Below are 15826 nucleotides of genomic sequence, written 5' to 3'. Positions count from 1 at the left end.
TTAGACAACTTCTTGGGAATATATTCATCTCTTTTATCAAGGGATGTCTCTATTTTGTCTTTGCAGACATTGTTGACTCTGTTTATTTTAGTGTGCACCAGATGACACCATTTGGTACCTTTCAGAGTTGAATCCTTGCTGCAATTTGAGGTTCACATTCAACCCATCTGCAAAGTCTAGTAACATGAATCAAGGGTGACCTTGGGCAGAACAGAAATCTGTTTAACAGAGCCCACATACAGGGTAATATGTGGAACCCAATGGAACAGATGGTGATATTGGCAATAAGAACCTTGTTTGTTAACAGTGATTACAACCATTCCCACCAGCATGACTTTTCATATGTCTCCGTGAGTTTTGTCACACCAAGGAAGACATATTGGCGGCAGACACTCTGCAAGTGGTCAGGGGCGGTGTGTACGCAGCAGCAACTCAGAGCTGGCATTTTTAAGCCTTGCCGGCTGCAGGAAGTCTGAACAGGTGGAACACTGGCCGTTATGATAAACAGGTCTCCTGGTTATCACAGCCCGATTTGGAATGCTGTAAACAGAATTCCTGACTCTTGTTCCAGCCAGTTTCTCAACAAAGGTAATGATCCAAGAAGTGGAGTGTGTTTGCTAAATTGGTCAATTTCTGAGTCCAGAACAAGGATCATCCCGCCACAGCCCCATAGCTACAGGACGCTAGTATATGTGCCCCTAAATTCTGGCTGAACTCCAGGTTGACAAAACTAGCCAAGAGAATGTTCTTCTTTTAAAGAAATATTATTTAAGAAGTTTTTCACAATTAAGGGAGACAACCAATTAATTGTAGGCATATGCTTAAAATGAAGGTTTTTAAATTAACATAATTAAAGTAAAGCCTAGCCACAGGGAAAAAAAATGTGTTTGCATCTATAGCAAAATAAGAAAAATGCCCCCCAAAAAATGCTAGGAAATATGTGAAACCAAATTGATTACATCATATTGATGCACCTTAGCAGGTTTCATTTTGAGACTTTCCGAATTCGCTTTGATGTTGCAGCCGCGGTGACATTATGCTTTCTCAAAGAGAACAGCATGACTGCAAAGAGAATAGTGAGTGCTACCCCAGCACTTCCACAAAGAGCATGCATGTTTTTGCTACCGATTTTGAGGCAGTCAATCAAAGTCTGGGGAAATCAAATGTAATTTCCTCCCAAGTGACACAGAGGCTTTATTGACCTATCTGTTCAATCACAATACTTCACTTCCATACATGCTACCTTCTGTTTCAAATGCTAGAATGCCCTACTCATAATTAACTACCTGCCATCGCAAAAAACAACTCTCTTTTGCATGGCTGACTTGTCTCCTAATAAAATAGAAATGATGGTCAAGGAGTTAGGATATTCATAATAAATGACTTTTGCAGCTACCAAATGTTTCTGTTTAGCCTGGAAATCAGCGTATTTACATATCTGTCAATGACAAGGGATACAATCCCAAAGTAATTAGAGATACCATGTTGTTGATTTTCTTAACTAAATAATAAGGATGCTGAATGCTCTAGTGCCACAGCAAACAAAAAAAATCCCTGCGCTTGCCAGGACTGGTTTATTCTCAGCAGCTCAGATGTCACTTTTTCAGACAGCCCTTCCTTAACAAGCCCTGTATCATTCTCTAGGCCCCCTTCCTAACCCTGGGACCATGGCCCTCTCTCCACATTGTGCTGTTTTAAGTTTATCTATACTGTAACAATTCTGCAATTACCTTTTTAAAATTACTTGTGTACTGCTGGCCTCCCTGACTGAAATGTAGGCCTGATGTGTTCCTTTCCTGTGGTACCCCAAGAGCCTAGCACAGTGCCCAGCAGGTAAAGAATACCCACATAATGGTAGAATCATTACCAAAAAAAACCTAAAACAAAACAAAAAAGAAAAAGCAAAAAAAAAAAACCCTACAGTCAAGGTGGTAAGTTCCCTGTATTTTGGGGTGAAATGATAACAGCTGTACAGACGGATCACATCTGGCCCCCAGTGGAAGAAGCTGGATTCCAGACTCCCTGTGATACTGGTTAGGGGGTAATCTCTTACATGCACAAAATACAGTAGATTATATAGATTCATTTTTACTTGTTTGTTTCATAGTCAAAAAAGACAGGATGCAGAGAGACTAAAACTTGCTCAAAGGTAAGTTAATCAACAGAGACTGGAAAAACAAACACATGGTTTTCTGACCTTTAATTTATTAGTTTTTATATTTTTCGACCTCTTAAGCTTTAAAAAGTAGAATATTTTCAGGAAAACAAAAACCAAAAGAATTTACTTGCTTTAGGACATCATTCCTTAGGGAATGGAAAATGAGAAGGAGGAGGAGGCAGAGGAAGCAGAGAGGAGGAGGCAGAGGAAGCAGAGAGGAGGAGGCAGAGGAAGCAGAGAGGGGGAGAAGGGAGACTGGGGAAAGGAACCTGGGGAAAAAGGTGGAGGGAGGGTCAGAAGCAAAGAGAAAGGGAAAGGAAGGGATGAAAGATGATTTCAAGGTGCCTACTGGAGTGAGTACAAAGAGTGCTGGAGGAATTCAAAGAGATCATGAATTTCAGCACAAGCGAAACTTCTGGTGGGGAAAATGTGGAGAAGTTAAGGGTCCTGGAGGCACTGATGAGGAAAGAATGAGAGAAAAGTTGCTGGGGTGGAGAGTAAGAGGTTCAGCTCCTACCAGCTCCCTAGGGACCTACAGAACAGACCACCTCTGTGACTGTGAGTAAGCACCGGGCCTTGGTTTCCTCATCTGCAAAATGGGCATGACAATATTCCTTCCCCCATAGGACTGCTCTGGGATTTAATGATATATTCCACTCAAGGACTTAGCTTAATACCTGGCCGATAACTGCCAGCTTTCAACAACATCATCATCCTCTTAACATTCAGTGAGCCACGAGGGTAGAGAGTTTCAGATCATGGAAATGTAAGATCATATTGTAAAACTTGTGTGTGTGCATGAAAATTTCATTTTCAGACAATTTTTAGCTAAACAGCAAAATCTCCTACACCTGCAGAGCTAGAGCTGGGGCAGTTTCCTCAGAAATCCTACTCAAGCCTTTCCACTCAAGTGTAATCAATGAGCGGTAAGGACCATTTCCAGTGTGAAGAAAAATCAAGAGAAATGATTAACATAAAAAGTCAAGGGTTGGTAAAAATAACCTTATATAGGTTTAAGTATGCTTCAAATTGGAAGGGGGGGAGGAATCACACAATATAAAGATTTCCTCTGAAAATCAGTAATGTTGGAAATTAAACCTGAAAGAGAGTACTAGCAATTTTAAAATGAGGTTATGCAAATATCAGTCTCTGCACTGTAGGTAATAAAAGTAGCATGGATAATTTTCTAATTGAACATTTTATGGGATTCACTTGGCCTCACAAAATCAGTAGCTAATCAAATTCAAACTGTTGGTCAAGGTCAGGTGGGCATCCAATGACATGAAATGGGGATAGGGAATCCACTTGTTCTATTGCAAAATTCAGCTTTTCATTCTCTGTTTTCCAAATTCAGTATGATTTTTCCAATCCAGTATAACCAATGTTTAGAATAAGATTCCATCAGACAGGGAGGAATCTAGGCTCTAAGGGGCAGAAAGAAAAGCATCCACTCAGTAAACTTGGACAGAAATAATGCAAGAATAATTCTCAGGTTTACCATGAGAACTTTTCCCATTTATTTTATCTATTAATTCCAGAGGACTTTTAAGGTATTAATTAACATGTTAAATACATTCTTCCAGAGCTCATCCTTAATACAAAACAAAACCTCCTAAAAACTTATGAAATTAGCTAAGTTATCTTGCAAGATATCATCTTGTGAGTATTCTAATTCAAAGGATCTAGAATTTTACAACAAAGTGATATAAATAAGAATGTAAAACAAAATCTATTATACAAAGTCAAGAGCAAAAAATCAACTCTAGAGAAACCATAATAGCAATGAGATTGCTTAGGTTATGTTGTTCAAGAGTATTATATTTATCCTATCTGGTTATATAGCACAGAAGATGTCCAGCTACCGGTACAATGAATGCGTCAAAACATTTGTAAATGACTACACCTTAATAGGGCACAAAGTCAAACACAAGCATCTGTTAAACACACGTTTAGCAGTAGAATATTATCTCTAAAAGCACCATGTTGAAATGATTTTCAGATCGGAATCTTTTAAAAATGTTTTGGAAATATTATCTTAGGTACACTGGAGAGTGTTCCAAATTAAATTAACGTACGTTTCATTAAACTGCAGAACAATCCTTCCATTACCTTTTTTGCCCCTCCCCCAACGTCCTCCTAAACGGCCACTAGGGGTCAGTATGAAGACGCAGTTCCTTGCATTGTTAGAAAATGGAACTCTCCGAAAATGAAAAACCCTATGCAACAAAGACAATAGCTGTATAACCTTAGCAATATTAAATGCAACCTATACATCAAGTCTACAACACGAACTTGCATTTTTCATGGGACTACGTTTTAATTTTGTAAATCACTGTGGATTATCTCTATGGTCAATGCTTCTTTAGTAAAAAGTATTCTGAATGACAGGATTACTTATGTAAGTGGGTCTGTGTAACTGGCCAAGAAGTGTGTTCTAAGAATAGGGTGTTAACATTTATTTTTCAAAGGGTGATGGGACACATGTCTAGCCATTTCATCTCTTCCTGTACAGGGATGGAGAAGGAAAAGTGGAACTTGTGGTTTGTATTTTGCTAACTTTAAGAGACTTTTCCCCCCTTCAAAATGACCATCATCATTCACTGCACTCAGCCTTCATTCCACCATGAAATATAGGCAATTCTAAGGAGAAACCATTAGCCTAAAATCAATAGAATAAAAGAAATGGTAACAATAAATACACAATACATTATCTTCCCACCAACTTTACTGAATGGGAGAGAAATTTTTCAAAAGGTTTGAAAAGTGCTTTCTATTTCTGCTGGAGAAACTTAACATTCCAGGAAATCATTAAGATCATGCCCCTCCCTGATAATACTGAAATGATTGATAAGGACTTTGGTCACTGTGAGTAAATGCAGCACTGATTTTTGTTGAAGCACTAGATGAAGTATTGACTTTTCTTGAAACACTGTGTGAAGTTCTGTATGTGGCATACGTTCTAAAGTTTTCTCTACAAATTGCATGGCATTCTCAGGCATGATACTCCATGAATAATTCTAATAAGTATTAAAATTAGTCAATGCTTTATTTCTATGTTAGCGAAAAGAATGTTTAATACTGATAATACAAAATGACAAGTTATCCATATATAACAAGGACATTCTAAGCTTCCCAAAGCACTCAAATGCACATCCATATAATTTGGGGGCATTCTATCTGTTTGTGGAGTCCCTTTCGAGTGTACCGCTTACAATTTCATCATTCCCTTGTGCAGTCCTGACCATAGGGAACACAACAGCAAGACAGTTTCTGGGGAAGAGCTTTTTGTCTCTGGTACTGTAGAAGCTGGCAATGGGCCAGTAATCAATCAATTAATTTTTTTAGTCACCACTATATGTGTTAACATTTAGAACTTTCTTGGGTCACTGCTGTCATGGAAAGTCAAAAGGGGTACAAAAAATAAAAAATAAAAAGCAAAGAAATGGTAATAAAAGGGTCTCTAAGATTTAGGTAAATCACTCAGTTCTTCATGGGGATGACATGAAATAATTATGAAGAATCAGTTAGTGTGATCTATGTGTAAACAAGGGACTTATGATCATGCATTTACTGTAACAAAACTTCAGTTCTCACTTCTCTATAGTTATTAAAATAATTGTAGTTATTACTGTGTATATCTTTATTTTGTTCATTGCATTTTATTTCCTAAGATAATTGCATCTTTTGAAAACTATCTAGCCAACATTTATACTAATCTTTATTAGTTCTGAACATTTATTCTAATCTTTTCATAGTTTACCAGTGGCCAAATTTAGTTAGCATTGCCAAAGGGAAGTGAAAAACACTGAACCCTTTTTCTTCTTGGAACAACTTAAACTCTAATTCTGATCAGATCCAACAGATGGCAGTGATGTTATAAATTAATAGTTTAAAACATTCTTTTAATATGTAGGGTCTGCTCCTCAGAGAATAAGTCTCTCAGTACTTGCATAAGTAATATGGAACTTTGATATGATTAATTGGATAGAAGCATACAGGATAAATGTAACATGAAATTTAGCTGAAAACAATATTTCCTATGTCAAAAATAAACGGTTTTCTCATTTTCAAAAGGCATTACAAATTGTTAACTGTAAAAGAGATTAGCAGTATACCAAGAAAGGATATGTGTCCAAACAACTACATTTTTCTATAAAATTCATTATTGCTTCTTGGTTTCCATTTTTATCTGTTCCTTTCTACAGACATTGTTTTAGCCTTCACACCTTTTATTTATTCACTTAAAAATAGTTTTACTTTGCTTTCTCCTCCTTTCACTGCTAATAAGTGAATCTGGCTGTTCTTGTCCCCTTTTACTATGCCTTTATAAAAATAGTTATTTTTATTCTTATTCATTGCCTTTTCATATTTGTACCCACTTTAAGTAATCTTTATTCTGTAGATAATAAAGAATTAGAAGTATCAATAGGAGGCTCTTATAGGGAAGCCTCCACTGTTGCTTCTGTTTTCCAAGTTATATAAAAACAAAGAAAACAACATTGATGATTGCTTTCTGTTTTAAGTAATGGCCATTATTGATTGTTTGACAACAGACTTTGTTTGTCAAATAGACTTTGTTTTCATCACTTTTCTTTTACTTTTGGGTTTTTTGTTTTGTTTTGTTTTGGGTTTGTTTTTTTTTTTCTTTCAGATGGATTCTCACTCTGTTGCCCAAGCTGGAGTGAAGTGGCGCGATCTTGGCTCACTGCAACCTCTGCCTACAGGGTTCAAGCGATTCTCATGCCTCAGCCTCCCATGTAGCTGGGATTGCAGATATGCACCACCATGCCTGGCTAATTTTTGTATTTTTAGTAGAGATGTGGTTTCGCCATGTTGGCCAGGCTGGTCTCGAACCCCTGACCTCAAGTAATCCACCCGCCTTGGCCTCCCAAAGTGCTGGGATTACAGGCGTGGGCCACCTTTGCCCGGCCATTTTTTGGTTGTATTTTTTGATGTAAGCCTATTTTCCTTTGAATGCCTGCTATGGGATGGACAGTGTTCTAGATACTTGGGATGCATCAGTGAATTAAATAGATGAAGGCTGCTCCCTTCATGGATGCTAGTGGTTGGTGTGTGGGGGTGGGGGGGTGCAGGGGGGTGGGGTGCAGAAAATAAATGATGATAAGTGTACCAGGTGAGTTACATGCTATGTTAGAAAATGATAAGGGTATGGGAAAAGGGCAGCAGGGAAGGAGCGTTGAGAATATGCATGTGTGGAGTGCAATCTTAAGCCGTGTGGTAATGCTAAGTAGCTTTGCCAAGGTGACATTGTAACAGAGATGTAAACAGGGTGAGGGAGAGAACCACAGCCTGCCTGGGAAGAGGTTTTCCAGGCAAGCGGGTGTCACTACAATGACCTAAGGCAAAATACTCCCGGAAGCGGAATTTACTTCCAGGATATATTTTATGTCTATTTTACTCTACAACATTAGCCCATTTGTAAGTAAAAGGATTCATGTTTGTTAATAACTTTTAACTACCATCCATATCCACGTATCCATAACTCAAATACCTGGAAATTTCACATAACCACAACATACATGAGAATTATCTGTGGGGGTGGGGAATGGCCTCTGAGAAGCAAAAATTATGTACATACCAAAGAGGCAACAGGCCCTCATGTATGGCTTTTGTGTACAATTTGATAAAGCTGGGTTACCTGGAATCCAAGCTTTTCATGGACAGAAAGGAAGGATTTGAAAGGAACTCTGACAGGGAGGAAGTGAGAGCTCTGCCAATCAGATCCACTGATAGCAGTGAAAATGAAAAACTGACAGCTCTCAGAAGCTTGATAAGGAATCAATAAAATGCATCGAAGGTCAAAGGAGCTGCCCCCCCGAATTTATACCCAGTGAGTGGGACAAGTAGCCCCCCTTCCCCAAGGGGCACTGAGAACACCTCCGAGGGTCACATGGCAGTCACTTAGTCAAAATGGCAACCATAACTTTCCCCACCAAAGTTTAATAACAGCGTAATCAGTTCAAAAGGCTGAGAGGGAGCTCGATGCAGAGGCTCAAACCTGTAATCCCAGCACTTTGGGAGGCCAAGGTAGGAGGATTGCTTGAGCTCAGGAGTTTGAGAGACCAGCCTGGGCAACATGGTAAGACCCCATCTCTAAAAAAAAAAAAAAAAAAAAAAAATGAAAATTTAACTGGGTGGGATGGTGCATGCCTGTAATCTCAGCTACCTGAAAGGCTGAGGCAGGAGGATCGCTTGAGCTCAGGAGGTTTAGGCTGCAGTGAGCTACGATTGTACCATTGCACTTCAGCCTGGGCAATAAAGTGACACCCTGTCTGAAAAAAAAACAGAAGGTTGAGAAGGAAGGATTTTAGAAGATTTTAATTCAAATTTATCGCAAATTTTTAAAAGTTTTTTTGGATTAAAAAAGTAAATTTTTAAAAATCCACTAAACTTGAGTATCTAAGAAACCTCATTCATAAAGAATACCAAATGGCTAAGATCTTTTGGCATCAATTAAGGTGATGATCAGATTACTTCAATAAAGTTGAAAATCTTCTACATAGGGCTATGAATGGTCTGATTATTTATTTATGATTGCTACTAAAATTGCTCATCATCATACTATTTTATTACATTTGAGTGTATTTTTTGTTATGAGAAAGCAAGATGTGTGAAAATCTGAAATCAGATACATTAGACTATAAATTAATTTACATAAAGATTATAAAATTCTATTTTTAGATTATAAAAAGATTTTAATTAAAAAAAGCATTTGTTAGTTTTACAAAAAGCGTTACCACAAGTACATTTCTCCTTCCTTGGGTTGATTATTTAATTTAGAAAATTTTGATCTACCCACAATTTTCCAAGCAAAAACCTATTACATAAAGGAAATTGCACCAACATTATATGTTACCATGACAACACCAGTGATTACTCAATGCATGAAATGAGCCTCCAATTCCAGAAGATGCCCTGAGTTTAATAATTAGAGTTTAAAAATTCACTTTAGGCACATTAAGATATGCGTGTAGGAGAAGGGTTACATTTTAACTACACAAAATTAGTATTTGCAACGCTTATGTGCATTTTTAAAAATTAGGATAGCAATGATCAGATACTCAAACATCTATCAAATGCACCTGGAGGAAGTTGACTCTGGCCTTTTGTCTCCTATGCTACTTACGTATGACAGAAAAATAATTAGAAAACCTTTATTCCAACCACCCCAGCAGCAAAGCCACGATGCTTCCTGGGGAAATGATTGAATGGACCGCTACTAAAAGTGATGCCAGAAATACTCACCAATGCTGAGTTTAAGCTAACAATTTTTAAAAGACGATCTGAGTAGAAAATTATTTTATTAACAATAACCAATCACATTTGTAGTCACTTCTGTTATATTTGGCATTATTAATTAAACTCAAGGAGGCTTCTAGAAGGACTATGTGGTTTATTCGTGTTCATTCCTTTTGATTGACTCCAAAATCTTTTGCAACCTCAGTCTTCAGCATTTGGCATAAATCTGTCAAATTTGATTCCATATCCTCCTCAAAAGCATTCATCTTCAATATTTTTTAGCTCAGAAAATCCCAAGTAAAAATCATATAGACCTCAAGGAATATTCAGAAAGCCACTTTCATTCATGTTCCATTTCCCTTACAAAATACAAAATTTAAAAAAAAACAGAATGGACAGTATATAATAGGTTAAAGAAATAACTGCAATTAAAAATTTACAAGAATAAAATTATATTATGTAACTAAAGTTGACTGTAGTAGAGAAGTCAGGCATCATTTAGTCCTGACTGACCTTTCTATGGTAACAAAATGGAACTATGAGTCAGATGACAAAAATCTGTAAAATAGATAATTAAACTGAGAAAGACAATCTGAAGGAAGTCCCTTTTAGAACTACTTACCATCCTAATTTTCTATGATTTTATGTAAAATAAAGCAAAAAATATAAGCCAGGCAAACTCACATCAAATCAAGACACCTATACACTCTGGAGGCCTGTTAAAAGTATTCTAGATCATATACAAATCTAAATGGACTGGAGAGAGAAATGGTTTAGTGTCTCTGATAAGATTTTTTTTTTGCACCGTGCGACCATACTGGAAAAACCACTGAATATGCTATTTTCAAATTGCTACTTAGAAGGACTCAATATTCCAGAAATTTGCATGCTTTCATAGAGATAATGATGACCCTTAATTTAGGAAATTACTGTGTCAAAGATTGTAGCTATTAAAGGAACACAGTTTTGTTTTGACACTTAATGCATTCCTCTTATGTTTTTATCAGGCAGTTAGATTTGTAGTCATTGCATTAGGATCTTATAATTTGTGTGGGAGAATAGAAAGGGAAAGAAAGGCTAAGAACTATTAAGTATGTGATGGAGGCAGAGGGAGATTTATTTCAAGTTAGAAAAAGGGTAATTTTAGCCATGATATCACAAAGCAATAATAAATGAAAGCTAATTAACATACTAAATGAGATGGAGGCAGGGCAAATAATTATTTTATTTATGGAAGCTGCCTTCAATAAATTCTTACTGTCTTATAAGGCAGTCTTATCTCCTGTAGAGGAAAGAACACAGACTTTGGAGTCTGACAGACCTGCATCGATTTCCAGCTCAGCTATTTCGATAAAAATGTGTACCTGGGAAAATTAAGTAAGCTTGAAAAGTCTCAGTTTCCTCAACTGCTGGCAGATTATTTTGATAATTTTTAAAATGAGTATAAATTACACACCAGAGTGCTTGGGATATAGAAGCCATTCCTATTCCTTAACTTTTCTTCACAGTATTTGCCCATAATATGCTTTGGCTTGTTTGTTTGTTTGTTTGAAGTGGAGCCTCGCTCTGTCGCACCCAGGCTGGAGTGCAATGGCACGATCTCGGCTCACTGCAACCTCCACCTCCGGGGTTCAAGCGATTCAGCTGCCTCAGCCTCCTGACTAGCTGGGATTACAGGCGCATGCCACCACGCCCAGCTATTTTTTTGTATTTTTAGTATAGATGGGGCTTCACCATGTTGGCGAGGCTAGTCTCGAACTCCTGACCTCAAATGATCCACCCACCTTAGCCTCCCAAAGTGCTGAGATTACAGGTGTGAGCCACTGACCTTTTAAATGTTTCTATATTATCTAATGTTTATACCCTTTTAAGATGGATCTTTAAGCATTTTTCCAGATTTATCAAATGCTCATCCGATCTTGTCTTTAACATTTCCAGCATTATTCAGTCTTATTTGCAGAAGCTTCTACAAGAGTCCTCTTGGTCCCTGAAATCAAATGGCCTGCACATTTTCCCAACAAACTCAGAAACAGTTAAGATTTTGTAATATTTTTGGAAAACAGACCCATCTGATGATTCTGTTTCATAAGGGATTCTGAAGAATAACCCCAAGATAGACCATCTGAAGAAATTCATAGACTATCGTGAAAGTCAATATACTAACAGGAGAACATCTTGGACTGTGAATTGTCCCACAAGTCAGTGCTGGGTGAGGATCTCTGAACTTACTTTGCATTAGCAGGGTTGCAAGTGGTTAGGTTTGCCAGGGCTAGAGCTGCCGCTTCCTGCACCTCTTCATTGTCACTTTTTAGCAACTGAATTAACTGTGGAATCCCTACAGAAAGAGAAAGGTAAAAATGTGACTTTTAAAATGCCCATGTGCACTAAAATACAGTAACCTAAAAATGCTCAAAAGAGTTGTTTCCAGTTGACTTACCCTGATTATTGAAAAAATCTTTGCTGCCTGAATTCTCACACATTGCTGAAATAGCTTGGGAAGCAGCAATTTTAGTTCCATCATTTTCAGAACCCAAAAGGGCTACAAGGCACTTTTCAACCTCTTGTTCATGAAAAAGTTTTCTATTTCCAGCTTTCATACACCAAAGGGAAAAAAATTCAGAATTTTAATGCAAAAACTGCGAAGTATTACTACTTTCCCATCCAAAGTCTAATAGGAATTCAAACAATTTGGTAGTTTTAGTACCAGAGTCTAAACTAGACAAAATCTACAACTATTTAACTTTAGAATACAGTAATTATGCAAAATGAATCATGGATGTTTTTTCCTATTCCCTTGTATGAGATCAATATTACGGCCAAGGAAAGTCTGTAATAGGAAAAAGGCAAGTTTTTGGATTTAGCAAGCACTGATTTAACACCTGTCATGCACCTGACCTGGTATTCAGTGTTCACAGGCTATTTGTTCACTAAGGACAAAATCCAGTTTATTTGATGGTTCTTTTAAATATAAAACCCAATATTGGAAGAATGCCTAAGATGTGCAAACTGGTGAGCTAGATGCTTATGACCTTCAGGAGAAAAGCAGAGGAGAGGAGAAAGTAAAAATGAGTTGTAAAGTATGATCCTGAGTCTTAAGATATTTATAGTCTTATATCAAAATATAATCATTTTTTTCTCAAATGACAATACATACTTAAGTAGCAAAAATTAAAATAATTATTTAATTAAATAAAGTTATGTCTAAGTACATACCATTATATTCATCCCATCTAAAACACTAAGTTTGAAACCAAAGTATTTTTAATGTTCTTTTGTTCCCTAAACATTGTTTTCTCTTGGCTTCATTTGATTTTTTTATAAATGACAATCTCATTACTATACTAATGTAAATACTGCATTAAGCTAAATGAGAACATTAAAATAATTTTTTGTGTTCTATTCTATTTTTTATGTTCTAGCTAATTCTAAAGAAGTTCCTCTTTATTAAAGTATGTTCTAAAAAAAATATATTAAATTAAACTGTTTTGATGAAATAAAGATGTACCAGGGACTGGTATAAAATGAAACAACCTACAAATAATTCCTTACTAAATAATTTGGTTCCTTCAAAAAATTGTCATAGATTTGATTATTTATTAACACCCTTTGTAAAGTTTATAAAATTAGCCTTTATAAATTCTATTTTTGTGATTAAAATGGAAGAATGTGTGATATGCACTCTTAAGATATATAAGAGAAGAATATTCTATTAGAATAAGAATTTTTGCAAAAAAATGCTGATAATAATTTAGGTTACAATATTTACATGTGGAACTCATTCATTACTTATACATATGTTAATTAACTTGTTTTTTTCAGAAATATTTTCAGAAATTAACATCAGCTAGGTTTCCATTGTAAAGTTATGATTTCTCCCTTCCTTCAACGATGACTCAAAACAAATCGTCCTTTTTTGCAGAAGCAGTATGACGTTTAGATGGCACCATATTTGCAAATACTTTTGGCCTTTGTTCACCTGATACACAGATATATATTAAATAATCTGGCCACAACTGGCACAGGCTAGGTTATTAACGCTCCTGCTCATTCATTTTAAACCAATCATGAACCATGTCCTGTAATCCTATCATTTTAATCTCTTGTTCCTTTCATTTACCATTAGAATTCAGGCAGGCCATAACTTTTTTCATAAAAAAAGCTTCAGTTAATACTTAACTCTAAAGTGTGTGGCTCTGAAAATGTTTTAAATATACACGGTTCTTATTATTTTTCACTGAATAAGTAATATCCAAAACTTTTCCAGAGTCTCTGACCTAAAATGCTTAGATTTCTCATTAAGATTTCCCTGATGGCTCCAAACCAAATTTTCTAAACAGAACCCTCTTAGCATGGATTCTATCAGGAAAATTGGCCAAAATGATTAATTTGAAAAAACGAACTTTGGAGTATGTAGATGTTGCATTCAGAAAACAGTACATTTACAATTCTTGAAAAGATTTTTTAAAATAATTTAAATAGATACTGAGGGCAATTCGTTTCTCAACCTTGCTGGGACTGTTCTCAAAATGCAGCTGTGTTCACTAAACCTTAAAAGTGCTGACTGCAGCGTGGCTATAATAGATTTAAAAGATGAATTAACATATTAACCAAATACTTTCCTTGAATTGCTACATGAAGGAGTATTTGTGTTTTAATTACGCAGATCATAAAGATGGCAAGATAGTTATGCTACTAATAGCATAATGTCCTTTAAAAATAACATTTATTCAGTACCCCTAAAATAAAAAGCATGACGTTTTCTTACTGGAAACAAATCTGTATGTAATGATGCTTTCCTTCATTCATTCTCAGAAGTTGCTATTGTGCCACTTTTGCTCCTGCTGAGATGTTAATGCCAGTTCATAAACCTCATGGCAACATGGTAATTAACACCTTCCTCCTACTGGTACCAGGTCAAAGGCGTGTTGATTTGGGCTTTCCACAGTTGAGATGCATGTTAAAAGTTTACTCAACAAACAACACTTAAAGAAAGTGTGTTTATGAGTTTGGACGTTTCGACTGTGTTTCTGACATACAATGACAATGCATGACCTTGTCTAAAAAAATATTCTTATGATGATGGAAACTAAAAATAAGTGTATAAATTGCTATTGATAGTTACATTGTATAATAACAGTATAAGGAGCAATATTTGTCAAAATCTACTTATAAATGGAGTTTTCTAACTGTGGGAAATTTTTTAAACTTCTTCATGATTATATGCTTTCAATACAGGAATATTAGGATATAGCTTTCTTATTCATTGTTAAGTTTTTAAGAGTTTGCCACTGTAACTAATATAAAATAAGACATGTCTGATGAAGCTGGCTGTGTCTGGCAGATAGAGGTCAAGGCAGGCAAGAGTTGATATACAAAGTAGACAAATGATATGGTTTGGCTGTGTCCCCAAACAAATCTGATCTTGAATTGCAGTTCTCATAATCCCCACATGTTGTGGGAGGGAACAGGTGGTGATAATTGAATCACAGGGCCAGTTTCCCTGATCCTGTTCTCCTGATAGTGAGTTAGTTCTCACGAGATCTTATGGTTTTATCAGGGGCTTCTCCCCTTTGCTGGGTATTCATTCTCTCTCCTGCCACCCTGCAGAGAGGTGCTTACTGCCATGATTGTTAAGTTTCCTGAGGCCTTCCCCAGCCCGGCAGAACTGTGAGTCAATTAAACATTTTTCCTTTATAAATTACCCAGTCTCAAGTATTTCTTCATAGCAGTTTGAGAACAGACTAATACAACAAGAAATACAGGTAGGACCTGAAAAGAAGGCAGAATCTAGAATCCAGGCAGGAGGAAGAAGTGGATATGGTAGATCTGGCCAGATAATAAGAGTTAAGAGGTAAATAAATCAACCAAAATAGAGGAGAATAATTAGGCAATGACAAAGATTTAACCTATCTTCTAGCACTGGCCTCAAAGATGTTGGTTCTGCCCTAATATTGTGTTCTGGTCAGAAGTGGGCAGTACTGCCCAAAAAATGTCATGGCTAAGGCAGATCAGAGTCCTTAGGGGAAATCCTGCTTCTGGAATGGGGAGATTTTCTCAAAGCTCTGCACTTCCAATGAGAAGAGCATTCACTCATATTAATTTATTGGGATATGTGAACAGAGAGAAAGTATGAATCTTCGTAGAATCATCTATCTTTCTAGAGGTTCCAAGAATCAAGCTTTCAGACCAGATATCTCCTAGGCTATAAGAAAATTAAACCACCTCTGCATTCACTGAATTTGAAGACCTACCTGGCATACTTTTTCAGTTTTTGTAGAGTTGCCAAAGATGAAAACAATTTAAGGAAGGAGGCTATGTCAGAAGGGATGGAGGAAGATTACCAGTTGAATAAGTTGAATTATAAAATGGAAGTTTTCACAGTAATAGAGGAAACCTGCAAGACCATGG

At 36.5% G+C, this 15826-nt stretch overlaps 1 protein-coding gene across 7 annotated transcripts in view; it reads right to left on the bottom strand.

Moving 5' to 3' along the window:
* Positions 1-15826, bottom strand: part of ARMC3 (armadillo repeat containing 3) — a 110699-nt gene that overhangs the window by 45030 nt on the left and 49843 nt on the right. For all 7 annotated transcript variants that reach the window (XR_008668810.2, XM_019034324.4, XM_004049153.5 and 4 more), the window contains 2 exons: positions 11856-12008; positions 11648-11753 (listed from right to left, as the gene is read on the bottom strand). Coding sequence is in view for 6 of the 7 variants with exons in the window: in XM_019034324.4 (XP_018889869.1) it covers positions 11648-11753; positions 11856-12008 (259 nt within the window). In the remaining variant the exon portion in view is untranslated. The remainder of the gene's footprint in view (positions 1-11647; positions 11754-11855; positions 12009-15826) is intronic.

The sequence above is a fragment of the Gorilla gorilla genome, chromosome 8, assembly GCF_029281585.2.
Source record: "Gorilla gorilla gorilla isolate KB3781 chromosome 8, NHGRI_mGorGor1-v2.1_pri, whole genome shotgun sequence".
Taxonomy (NCBI): Eukaryota; Metazoa; Chordata; class Mammalia; order Primates; family Hominidae; genus Gorilla; species Gorilla gorilla.
The sequence above is the reverse complement of the archived record's forward strand: the minus strand, read 5'-3'. Positions and strand labels throughout refer to the sequence as shown.